Genomic DNA, 13,589 nt, shown 5'->3' on the forward strand with positions numbered 1-13,589 from the left:
TCTTTACTAAACAATAGTTGAGTATCTGCATTTAATTTGCCATCCAGCACTGGAATTGTGGATTGAGAACATAATTGACAAGTTTGCTCTAACTGAATATGAATAATCATATTCTTAGAAAAAAACAACCCTAAAGCTACTTTTGATTGTCATAATCCTCCAGTGCAAAATTTGAATCAGGCACACTGACTCTGATTTCTTCTATGGTTCCCAGTACAGATCTCTTGATGAGCCCTTAAGCTTTGCTTGTTCCGTATATTGACCTCTATGAAAAAGGAGAACAGAAAAATTCCTTGGATCTGATATTTCTGTAATAATCCATCGTATTGTGCAATCAGACCCCAGCGTGGATTCAAAACTGGAGCGGTTGAGCTCTTGTAAAAAGCCACAGGTCATTATGTTTAGTTTGCATGTCAGGTTCCCAAAGTTGGATCACCCACTTTAAGAGGTTAGGTTATATTGAATATGAGGAAATGACTGGCCATCATTGTCTTCACCAACATTAAAAATTAACATCAAGTTTGCCCGCAAACTAGTTTGTGTTTATCCCTCCAGAGGACCAGATGCTTTTGAACCGCGATGATTCAGGACAGTGGAGCCTCTTTTTTCTTGATGCCATTTCACCCACACCTCTGGAGTAAAATTGATTTATAATAATTGTTTGCACTGTCTAATATTTGTAGCTTGTCTCACACCCATGGGCAAAACGCTCTGTAGAAAAATATCTTCTTCCAACACGAAAATCTACTATATTGGAGTAAGTACAAATGACCTAATGATTTTCTGTAACTAGCATAAATCTCCCCTGGCTTTGATTTTGTTTTTGAAATACAGACTTGAAATACTGAGACTTCAACATTTCACGATAAAGCTTCTAGAATTTATATTATTTTTTCTTGTCTTCGTAATAATGAATTCTGCTCCAATATACCTAAGGAAAAGGAGCATGTAGCTCGCCATGGGTGCACTTAACAGCAAACCTCAAACCATCCAATTATACAAAAGCCATGTCCTCTTAAAATCACTCACTCCGTTCAGCAGTACTTCATAAGTGCATTGTCATTTGCCCATGATTTTTATGATAAGGTAGTTATTGCTCGCTGTTTTGAATGTTCCTGATCCTACTGGCCATGAAGCGACACCTTATAACGAGAATACCCTATAGAAGATTGGGGCGAATCCACAGTCTTCTGGGGGCAGTAACTTTATGTCGTTCCTGCCAGTTTCCTGGCAACCTGCTCTCCAGCTCAACCACCCACAAAAGACTGAATTGTCATTTTTACTTCTTTTATTAAACAAATAAGATATATTTATAGTGATCTTAAGTGTTGCCGGCAGGCAGTTTTTATTATTGTTGAACGGAGCCCCGCTAGCTGTTCCGCCTGTTTTCAGTCTTTATGCTAAGCTAACCATCCAATAAGTTATTCCTTTAAGTTCAACCAAAGTGTGGCCTCAGTATTCTGAATTATTCAGATCAATTCGGGATCTCCTGGCATAAGTTTCATATCCCAGCAAAGAAACAGAGAAACACACAAAAAAAATGTAATTTTGTCAAACTGGACCTTTGGGTAAATTTTGCTTAATGTAGTCATTTAAGTCTGATGAATTATTAAAGTTAAAAATTGGAAAATCGGATCTCCACGTTTATATTTTAACTTTGAAATGACCCTGCTCATTTTTCTAATAGGTTTCATCAGTGAAGACTATGCCTGACAACATTTTTTTTGTCCTGCCTCATTTGGTCTGACTTTTCTTAATAGATGTTCAGAATGTCCATCCATCCTCCCATCCATCCATCCGTTATCTATACCTCTAATCTTTTGAGGATCATGGGGGGCTGGAGTCAGCTCGTCTTGCAGGATGTATGTGAAAACCATGCAAAGCACTTTTCAGACTTTCCTGCTCATGCTGAAAAGTAGTCAGTGAAAAATTTACAAATTTACCTTGAAACAAGTTTGAAAAAGGGCTTGAGAAGGTTATTGATTTTACATAAGAATAAGATTATATTTAATAAATCTATTGAATAATATGAAATAGTATAATTTAAATTGGTATTCAAGCAGATAATTCAACTTGCAGACTGTTCATTAATTCTCCCAGCAGAGGAAAACTGAGAGCTGAGGAAATCACATTAGAATATATATTTATTACCTTCACACAGGAGTTATCACTGGCATATTATAGGCCCAGCCTGTATCTCTCATTTACATAATCTGTCCAAAGAAATCAGACAGATCTTATTGAACATACTGTGCTCCTTGACACAACAGCACCAGGTGAAAAATTGTGCCCTCGCACTGTTTAATGTGCAAAAGCATCTGTCTCTACAACATTAATTTCCATTTTGTTTCATGGTTCTTTGCTTGCCTAATCACTCACAGTTACATGAAGACGTGGTTGAGCGGCTGTAATAACAGATTCCCTTCCCACCTGTGCAATTAGGAAACTGCAGAAAGAGGGAAACTTCTTGAAATGATTCTCCCTGGTGTGTTTATGAGCAGCGAGGCCGAGCATTGTCTTTTGCTCGGAGCTGCTCGGCCGTTGAGCCTGTCCACATCACATCTGAGCTCTATGGTGGTGATGTGCTCCGTAACACTTGGTTTTTTTTTATGCAAAGGGCAAACGAGGAAGCTGTCTGAGCGGTGGGGGTAGATTTCTTCAAATTCCATGACATCTGCAACATCTATTAATAAGACAATGTGCTTCTGAATGGCTTATTATTGGCTTTCCCTGCTAAGTTTCATTAGCAGTGCAGTACAGCATCAGTGTTGCTCCAGCATGGGTCTTGCATTAATACCCATGATAAAGCTGGGTTCAGACTATAGGAATTTCCGGCCGAGTCCAAGACCTACCACATCCGGACAGAGACAAAGAGTAGAGATGGGGAGATGTTGACCACGGCTCGCCAACCATTCTCTCAAGCAGACTTGCTATTTTGGCTTTCGTTTTTTTCAGATCACTTCAGAGAGGTGACGTGAGGTGGTGCATCACTCCCTCTGGAGCGATAATCGGAATAATATACTGTAGTATATTTTCAGATCTTGTAGTGTGTGCATGTTTGAGATTTGGGAGGAGAATATCTGTTAGGATTCTGCACTAGTGCTCGATGCAACCCGATTTCAAAATTGGTCAGGATTCTTTTAAACTCCTGTACAGTATTAATGGAAAAAGAATGATGATGAATGAGTCATGCTATATTTTTTTATACGAGACAAGGAGTCTTCAGCCATGTTAGCAGTTGAATGTGAACAGTGGCATGAATTACCGTCAAAAGCGGCTACTAATATTTACGTTTGGTCATTATCTTAGCTTTTAACATTAGAATGCTAATCAGAACAAAATACAGCTGAGGCTCATTGGAATCTCGTTGTTTTTTTCTAAAAACCTTTCTGAAAATACTGGTTTGGCTTAACCAAATAATACATAGGATGAAGACAAGATGGACGCCAAGTATAACAAAATATAAAGCCTAACCAACTAAACCCAAGTACCTACCCCCCCCCCCCCCAATGTCATGTGTGACCAAATGACAACATCGTCTTTTTTTCCTGTTTCCTTTTCGTACCATTTCATCCAGCACCATTAGTTGTTGACTGAGCCACAGATGAGCTATGCTTTACAGAATCCAAATTACACCAGAGCCATTTTTCATCCTGTGGAGCTCTTCACAGGCAAAGAGTCATAGATGGGCTTTTTCACTTTCCTTATTTGTCCTTGTCTGCTGGAGGCTCGCTGCCGGCTGACATAGCCTGAATTTAAGTGGACATCAATCTCGATAAAGAGGCAGAGCCCAGAGTAATATTACCTCCGCACATTATTATTTTTTTGGGCTGTTTAGCAAGACAGCTCAAATAGGCATGTTTCACATCACAATCTGACACATTGACCTCCAATATGAAACGCAATATGTGGATCACACTGTGCTTTCACAACATGGGCGTCTTTTAGTTTTACATGTCTGTATCCACTGAGGCGCAATCTGAGTATTTGTTTGTTTTTTTAAACATTGGCTCGGAATAGGACAAGATGCGTCTATTTGCATGGCTGTGTCATGGCGATAACAAGATATCCTCCGGCTGGCCACTGGCCTATCTCCGTGCAGCATTAAGTGAGGCGGGGGAAATTTGGCTCAGAGTTGCAGCCAGGCCACTGAGGACCGGACTTCATGTGCGCTTCATAAATGAGAGTCATTAATTCTGCATATAGGTAGACATTTCCACATGTGGTGCGGGAGCCCCTCTTCCTCCGGGATGAAGCCATAGCCTGGCCTGACTCAACCCAGTCAGGACCACATCTCATTCTCTTGCTTTCTTCTTTCCTCTCTCTCTCTCTATCTTCCTGTCTCTCATTTGTAAGTTTGCTCTCCCTCAGTGTGGTAAAAAGCTCCCTCTGTTTGTTGAGCCCATCTGATAAGTTGCAGATAAGTCACCATTGTTTGGAAAGATTGTAATCGCCTCTGATGCTGGAGGCACTCTTCTTTTCTCTTGTTATGAAATATGAGTTGTTCCCACTTGGCTCCCTTGACCTAAATTCTCTGTATTTGCACTTGACAGTTCTTAAGCTAACGTTTTTTGTTGTTGTTGTTGTTGGTTTTTTTTTAAGCAGTGTTTGTTATAAAGTAAGCAGACGCACCTGAGGCAGCTGAATGAATTTACATCATAATCAGACCGAAAAGGCAAGCTGTATGCCAATGCCACATTCAAATTATTTCTTTAGGCACTGCGAGACAAAGAGAAAACATTCAGCCTCAAGACTCAAGAGAAACTTTCCGACAACTGATCAGCACCATTGCTGATAGACAGGCAGCCACTGGTTCCTCTGCTGCGACATGGACACGTCACCACAGTGGTGCGGTTGGACAGCGACAGTCGAGAACCGCTTGGCACTGACGTACAGCAGTCTCTCACCTATATTGAAATCTTGGCGAGCATCACAGGATATTTGCAATCCACCGTGCAAACAAACAGAAGAGCTCTTCAAAGGCTCAGACTTCCACATGATTGGAAAGGAAATGGAGCCAGTGCTGTGCTAATGTTTCTCGGCTCTCTTCCGCTGCCATTGGTGATCTCAGGTCCCAGACGAATGAAAATCTGGACAGGTCTGCTGTCAAAGAACTGGAGTGTAATTAGCCTTTTATATTTCAAGTACAGTATTTGTCTCCAATTTCTCCTCTAACTATTTGGCGAGCTTTCACATCCAAGTATCATGTTACAGATTAAGGTCCACAGGATTAAAAAAAAAAATTTAAATCTGTTTTACACTGTTTCTGTCACCGTTGTTTATTTTCTTAAAAAACAAGAGCAAGCTGTCTCCTTCATTTACGTAAGATTAAATGAACAGCAAAGGCAATCACGGGCATGTCATTGTTTCTGTAGTCTCCAAATGACGGGATGACCTAATTTAGTAGGGAGGTAATTGTAGAGTCATTATGACAGCCTGCTGCTGAGGTCTCACCCTGGGAGGTCTGTGGATGGAGAAACCTCTCCTCACAGACTGTCTAAGTAATGTCTCCAGGTCTGAAACTTGCACAGTTATGATCTAGTGGTTGGCTGATGCCCAACTCTCCAAATGCAGAACTGCCATTACAAAGACTATGGCACATTGGCAAAGAGCCTGTGGGGTTGAGAGCACTGTAATTTCATGGCAATACCAATTAACTCACTTAGCCTCTAAACGTTTGCCAAACTAGTTTGAGCTCCTGTGAAGTCTGCACCGTCACAGTTGTAAATATTCAATATTTTCATTAAGAAATTTGATCCTTTTTTCCCCAGCTATCAGAGGTGTTAATTGAGAGTGATGAAAACAAACGGACTCAGTGGAGATGGTAATGTGATGTGTTTTATGTTCAACAAGGCCTCCTGGCTTGTGTCCACGCAGTGATATTAATGAGCCATTGACCTTTCGGTGTTCGTTGCCCACAGCAGAAATAAGCAAGTGCTTGGCTTTCAGAAGTTCTCTTAAGTCCATGACTCATCAGCACTATTCGTTACATGCGGCGTAACAGGATTTTGTTGACTTTGTTAAATTGATCTACATGAAAATTGAATTTGCCCCAAGACTGATTCATGCTTCACAAGTGTGTGTTGATGGACTGTGATGCAGAGGGAATTGAGAATACTTTGTAGTAATCAGAAGCCAAGACACAAAAGTTATACTAACATACTTTGTCCTCCAGTGAAAGGTTGAATACTCTCACTTGTTTCATTATTGTTTGTAATAATGGATTCATTGTTTATTCTTTTAAATGTCAAAATTGCTCCTCAGAGGCCAAAACATTTTATTTCAACTTACAGGGATGTAAAACAGAAAACACTAGAAACAATTAACTTTTATACTTTAATTTATTCACATCATAGTGGATGGTAAATCCTTTTTGCAGTCAACTTGTTGCAGCGTTTTAACATTTAACCAAATTCAAATAAACTGAAGGAATCCGGTCACAATTCGGGGCGCTTGTCTTTATGATGGTATTTTCTACATTTTCAGTTAATTTCTAAATGTGTAATCAAACTGCTGAACATAGTTCCTCTTGTATTTCTGTAAGTTGCAGTGCACCGTGTTTGCTCTAGTCTTGCGATTGACCAAAAATAAAGGTGGTCAGTTAAAATCCTATAATTTCCCATGGAGATTCAAATCCCTGCATTGGCATTGCATTTAATTTAACAAAATTAGATATTGCAGCTTTTTTTTGCATGTAAGTGTTAGTTTCTTAAACTGTAAGTGTGTCTGTTTGCACCTCCTCCTCCTCCACCTTCAACCTTTTTTTACCACTGTTATGACAGATGCCATGCTGCTGGTGGCGCAGAGGCTGGAGGGACCTTTCAACATTGAATCTGTCATGGAGCCTATTGATGTCAAGATTTCCGAGGCCATCATGAATATGCAAGATAACAGTGCCCAGGTCTCCTACAGGGTATGTCAGTTAGGTTTATTCCCTGGAGAACAGAAGTATCACCTCAGACAGATTGTTGAAATCCAACTTCTCACATACTTATGAGTGAGAAAGGGAAGGAACTCACTGTAAGCCATACTGGGCCGTGTCTAAGGTGTGTAGTACAACGCATTCTAATTATGTCCAAGTTTAGGTCTTGTATTTGAATTACATGTTTCAGTTTGGTCAGAAAAGTCTTAGTTCAACTAACAGTAGTTAATGTGTTTCCTGTGTTTTACTGCATTTTTCTTTGGCCACAAAATTGGAGTCAGGAAGAAAAAAAAAAATGGACGTGGTTGTGAAGATTTTATTTTTTTTCTGCCCGCACAGTTTTGGATGCCAGTTTTCATTCAAAGTTAAATGCTCTGTTGGCTTTCCCAGGCAACAGATGCAGTTTTGTTTATGGTTTAAGTATATGTGGTGTTTTCCAAAAAGCCTGTAAAAACTAAACTCTGTCATCTTAAATAGCATTGGTCACAGCTCCTAGTCGAGTAACCTATCAACATGGTTACCTCAAATTGACGTAGAGCACTGTCATGCTGGTAATGTGGGGTAAATGCTTCACAAGACCTTAGCAAAACAGCATGTTTTCCCTATTTTCCGCATCCAAAGCAATTTAAACCCCTGACAATTGCGTGCCCATGTTTTTGTAATTGCAGGTTTTTCAAGGCTGTGGCCAGCCCAAACCCGCAGGAATGACTAGGTCTACCCGTGGTGTTTCGGATGTGTTCAACGCTCGCTTCAGGCCGTACAGCCCAGAGGAGCGGCCTACCACTGCAGCTGGCACAAGCCTAGACAGACTGGTAAGGAGACCGAGCCAATGCTGCTATTTTCAGGCAAGACACCGCTCTAGTGTAAACATAATTTGTCTTTCTGACTTGACACTGTTGATTAAAGCTGGTGATTTTCCATCGTAAGCCCCTGGAGCCGGAAATTAATTCTTTGTACATGTCCTCCATTCAGGCCCTTGTATTGATTTGTGTTTGTTAACGAATCAACAGCTTTACCCCAAGAGGGCACTGCAAGGTGCGGCGCAATGCATTCAGTACCCTTCTCATCTCTGTGTACTTGGACAACAGAAAAGGAGAGGGGCTGAAGGAAGATGGATGGATAGATTTTGCGTGGCTGACCATATCAATTGTTCGCTTTAAAGCACGCCTTTATTTTCTAGCAGATTAGTTGCATGTTTGCGGGATTGGATCTTGATACATGGATTTCCATCTCAAGCAACCTTGAAAGCCAAAATGCTGCATCAGGCTAAAGGTTAACATGGAGCTGACAGTCCAATTCAAGTGAGAGACAGTTCTCATCATGGACGGACACAGTGCCCTCTCCCCTCTTGCCCCTTCCAAAGTGAATCTTTTCGACTTGCTTCAATTTTGTTGGTATTTTGAGCTATTTATATCAGAAACCCCCTAATATATAATTTTATCATTGACCCTTAAAAAGTAGCAGATTTATTAGTTGACTTTAGTGGGATGGTAGTCTCTCCCACAGTGCTTGAGACAACACGTCTTAGCGGCTTCCTTCATGTGGATAATATAATATAATATGTATTAAGTTGATGAATACATAATTAGAAAAAACAACAGCTTTTTTTACATAATTACAGTACAATACAGTAATTATTTTTCTAATACAATCTAATTCATTTGCCACATATTTTTAATGTTTTATATGGAGCAATTGCCTTTGTAGCTTTGCATGTCCATCAACTTATTTCTTCTACCTACTGTACTCTGAATTAATTAAGACTTTCTGTTTCCCTGCCTTCATGCTGCAAACCAGAGGATTGTATGGAATGCGATGCAACACAGTGTAAGGTTCATAATTTTATACTCATTTTAGGGGTTTTTTCTGGGACTATCATCTCATATTGTATGATGTATCATGGCTGGAAGCAAAACGTATGTAATAATGTGTGGCATTACAGAGAAACTACACAAGCCTTGTGACCTGTTAATCCCAGTGGTAAGTGTCAGTTGTGGTCTAATTTTCATCTCACAAGGGATTCAGTGTCACAAACTGTCTTTAATTTGCCATGAAGGAGCATTTTCCATTAATTTATCAGGCGCTCTAACGCAGGAACTGTTCAGAGGTCGACAATGGCCTCTGTGGTGTGTTATGGCATCATGGTATCAGCTGTTAAACACAGTATTTTACGGTCAAGCTGCTAACTCCAGAGGGATAGTTGAGAAGGTGCCATGGTGTCCTCAGCTTGTGGGGATTTCTCCCTGGAGATCCAACATGAACCTTGGTCCGACCACCAAATCTATTCTAGTCACATTCCAGTCTCAGACCCTCATTGCCATAGCTAATAGAGTCGGCTCCTCGAGGTAGCCAACCAATGGATGTGTGACCCGGGCCGTCAGAGCTGGCAGAGGGGAGAACTGTGAAGAGCTGGTGGATGAGTGTTGCAGCCAGCATCTGCTCTAATGGAACAGTGATGTGGAAGTTCCAGACTACGCCAATTAGCCTGCTTGGAGAGTCCCACAAAATGGAGCTTAGTGACTGGAGATTATTTTTTCGACTACCCATGAATACACTTCTAAGTGTACCTGAAAGAAGAAAATGATAAATCATAAACATGTGTAGCCAAGGAAACCATGCTGATCTGGCCACAGGACGCTGCAAATTGTGACATGTCTGTAAGTTTCACATCAGCTGAGACTCAAAATGTATGAATATTTAAATCGATTTAAAGGCTTTCTGGAATATATGTTTAGTGACAAACCCATTCAGGCAACTTGACAGATATTTGTTCTCCTTTTCGCTCTTTTTTTGCGAGGGGGTCTCCACTATCTCTATCATTATCTTTGAGGGAAATATATATTTTTTCAGCTGCTAAATGCTCAATAATTTTCACCAACTTTGTCTGTAATATCAGGTTGGTGTGAAGTGTTTATCATAGCTTTTGAGTGGGAAAAAGCTGCCGTCTGCAACCAGAAAATGACACTATGAATTTGGTGAGTGAACAGAAAAAAAAAAGTGGCCTTGTGTGAGATGAGAGATGCGCTAGTCAGCATTTATTATTCTCTACTAAAAAAAAATGGTACAAGTTGTTCAGCCAACACTGAATTATTCTGGTTGAGGTCATGCAGTTTAGACGTCACATATTTGCTGTGTCCGGCTGCAGCTTACCTCCAGCTGTCAAACATCTAACATCGTGACATCGGTTGTTAACACACAATAAGCATGCAAAGGTTTGACAAGGACAAACTGCCTGGAAGATGCATGGTTGTCCTATTTATAACCTTAAGGTTCAAACTTGTAAAATGAATGAATTAAATTGATTTCTATTGAGGTGCTGCAGCTGACATCAGAGCCTCTAGCAGCCACCGTACTGGCAGAAGGTGGATGTGCTCAATTTTGCAGAATATAGATGTGTCACCACTGACTGCTGAAATAGCTAGATCACCAGATAATCTCATCAAAGGAAAATTCCACTATAGACGTAAGTGGAAAAAGTATTTATAGCAAACAGAATTACTGAGAGTCATTTTATAGAATGTTTTTTCTTTTGCCTTTGTTTTCGATCGACACAGTAATAATCATTAGTTTTCCATATGGTCGCTCCCCAAAACAAAATTCAAATACTTTAAATCTAAAAATTGCATCCCCTCCTTCTCCCTCATTACAATTCTATAAAGGGTAAACAGTAAATGATCCAGCCGACCGGGAGTCGAATATATATGCTTTGTTTCTGTAAGTTATTTAGAACTTGAGTTGAACTCATGCATCACTGCTGTGCGCTGCAGACCCGCGTCCGTCTCTGAGGCACTGTTAATTCACTGGGCGCGTAAGGGAAAAAGTCAAATAAGAGCAAATAAAAAATTTTCAGCCAATGCACAGCAACACCTAAAGGGAATAATGAATTCAATGTTTGTTAAGTCTATTTAATCAAACACTGCAGATGCTTTAAGAGCGGTATAAAAAAATTAAATTTAATGTGATTAAAGCAATAGTAATATGATTCTGACAATATCAGTCAAAGGCTTGGTGTCCAGTGCATATATTAATATCTAAATATCTAAATTGAACGGTTGTTTGTCAGCCCTGTGAGGGACTGCAGACCTGTCCAGGGGGTAACCCCACCTCTCGCCCAATGCCCCGCGGCCCTCGAAGGATAAGTGGTGCAGGTGATGGGTGGATGGATGTACACTCGTCCTCTCTCCGTGGCAGTCAGCTGTTTTTAGGTCTGCTACGTGTTCTCAGCAAGACAACACATCCACTAATGCTGGGTGAACACAATAGACAGGCTGCCTATAAATTGCTTATCACAGGTGTGTTTGTGTCCTGCTCAGACGTTTTGTTTCAGCTGCTCAACAGAAACGTAGCAGGTTCATCGATATACCTATACAGTGTTCTGAGTACTAAGCAGCTTACAATTCACTATTGGCTCACCAGTTTTTTTCACCCCCTTTTTTGTTTCATATATCTTTCTGACTTTTGATAAAAACAACTCAGGCCCATCCAGATTTTTCCAGACCAATTCATTAGCCACATTCTGGATCCACCAATGGGCTTAGGTTGCACAAGGATAAATACTATAATTTGTTTGGCAGAAGCTGTTACCTGTATTTCCGCAATCTTACCCTTGTATCTCTGATTTGTTTGAGCAAAGAGGAGACAGGTTTTCAGTGGGAGGAAACCACTCAAATGTGGTAACTTGATTTATGACAAGCAATTAAATTAGGCATTGTTGATTCTTGCCTCCTCCCGTCAATGTGGCAATGCTGCAGTGGCTCAGTAGGTGGCTAGTGATCTTTTCAAAAGGGTCCTGGGTGTCGGAACAAATATTTTGCACTATGATTTCGCAGATCGAGATGCGAGTCTGCCACTGTTGTGACCGGAGTGTGTAATCAAGATTCCCAATTCTCTTTTAATATCCAGAATAAACAAAATATGGGAGTTTAAACACAGGATTTGACCAGTAACAGCTCTTTGGAGGTATACCTGAGAAATACAAGAAATATTACACTGAGTGAGAGAGGAAAAACGTGCACACACTTAAATCTGTGCATATAGCTTCTTCTTTTTTTAGGGAGAAATATCACAAAAGTACAGTGTGACTTTGGTTTTAACCTGAAACTTTCTGTCAGTGAGCCGCGTCTTAATTGGAACTGCTCCCTGTCAATTCTCATATCTCTGTTCTGTACATTAGGGGTATTTGTAAAGGTGTCAGTCTTGTCCAGCAGCCGCCTCGTTGCCATCATTAATGTGACGCCATTTATGCGTTTCTCCTCCTGTATGACTGGGTTCCCCGTGAGAGCACAGCTTTGTTGTCCCACACACTGTCCTTGTTAACATCCTGACAAAGCATTATTACCCATGACAGTGACACTGCTCAGCCTTGTGAAAATTGACAATGGTTAAAATTGTCCTTTGATAAGAAGTTTTTTGCGTGCGAGGGAAGGCGTTCGTTTCTTCTGTTGCCCATAGAGGAGCCTGGAGGAGCGGGCCGGCCTCCAGGCCCAATGAGCCATGGCTGTTTAATTGCCTGACATTCTGTCAGAGCACACACCCTCAAAGCTCTGAGAGAAATGGAGATTTCAAAGTCCAAAGAGGGGATAAAGGCACAACAGACTGTCAGCCCCAGAGGCACATTAAAGATAAGAGGTGGTGCTTTTAATTTGACATTTGTAACAAGTTTTGTGCAGTTCAATTTAAAGTAGTTTTATTGGACTGCTTTGTCACCCTTGTGTAATACATGGTTCATATTTTATCAGAATGGCACTATAAACAATGAGAGCCAAACACAAACAGATCAGACTGTGGAAAGTGAGTGTAGGGATCAATATTTGTCAAAATGCAATCCTCTGATCCATGACTTTGTGAATAGCAAGGGGCCTTTCTAGGCAGCTTTAAGAAGAAACAGAATTTAAGGTCAATCCGATGTATCCGATAACCGATAATATAGATTGAATTTAATTATTAAGAAATCATTAACCCAATTGTACACATACCTAATAAATGAAACTGAAATGGCCAGCTCCAAAATCCTTGATGAATTCTGAAACCTTTTTTTTTTCTCAGAGGAATGCATGGAATTTCTTACATTTGAAAAAAGTACAAAATGGATTCTGACTGGTTTTGACCACTTTCAACTTTGTTTACGAGAAGATTCGAATCACCTCAGTTCACATGAAACAAGAAGCGACAACAGAGGAGGAAATACAATTGAGGTTTTCTCAAATCCAATTTTCACCCATTTTATAATATCCAAACTCATTCATTGATAGTTTTGTTTTTCTGTGCACACAAACATGATAGAGGATTTAATATTGCTACAATGCACGTCAAATGGAGAAGCAATAATTGTAAACAAATCGCAGCTGCCTTTCATCTGTACAGACATAATTTACTCCTGACCTTCTCTCCCTCTCTCGGCCTCTGCCCATCTCACTCTGTCAAACATTTTTTTGTATCGTCGGATAAGGTAAACATTTTTGAAAAACCAAAGTCAATCAATAGTGGCTACCCAGCATGCATTTAGGCACACACCCCAAGGTCAGTCTGAACTTACTACATCAATTAGTTCCTGCTCAGATAAGAAAAAAGTAACACTTTACAAAACATTGCATGAGGATTAACAAGATAAACAAAAAGCAAGGTGTATTATTCTTATATATCTGATATACTGTGTATTTGGAATAGT

The 13,589-nt window shown here is 40.2% G+C and overlaps 1 protein-coding gene across 1 annotated transcript in view; it reads left to right on the forward strand.

Annotated features, from left to right (window-relative positions):
- The window catches only part of LOC118282783 (glypican-6), a 66,530-nt gene that overhangs the window by 36,678 nt on the left and 16,263 nt on the right, over positions 1-13,589 (forward strand). The window contains exons 5-6 of the mRNA XM_035604180.2: positions 6,783-6,913; positions 7,591-7,734. Coding sequence (XP_035460073.1) covers positions 6,783-6,913; positions 7,591-7,734 — 275 coding nt within the window. The remainder of the gene's footprint in view (positions 1-6,782; positions 6,914-7,590; positions 7,735-13,589) is intronic.

This window comes from Scophthalmus maximus, chromosome 14, assembly GCF_022379125.1.
Source record: "Scophthalmus maximus strain ysfricsl-2021 chromosome 14, ASM2237912v1, whole genome shotgun sequence".
In the NCBI taxonomy this organism is placed as follows: domain Eukaryota; kingdom Metazoa; phylum Chordata; class Actinopteri; order Pleuronectiformes; family Scophthalmidae; genus Scophthalmus; species Scophthalmus maximus.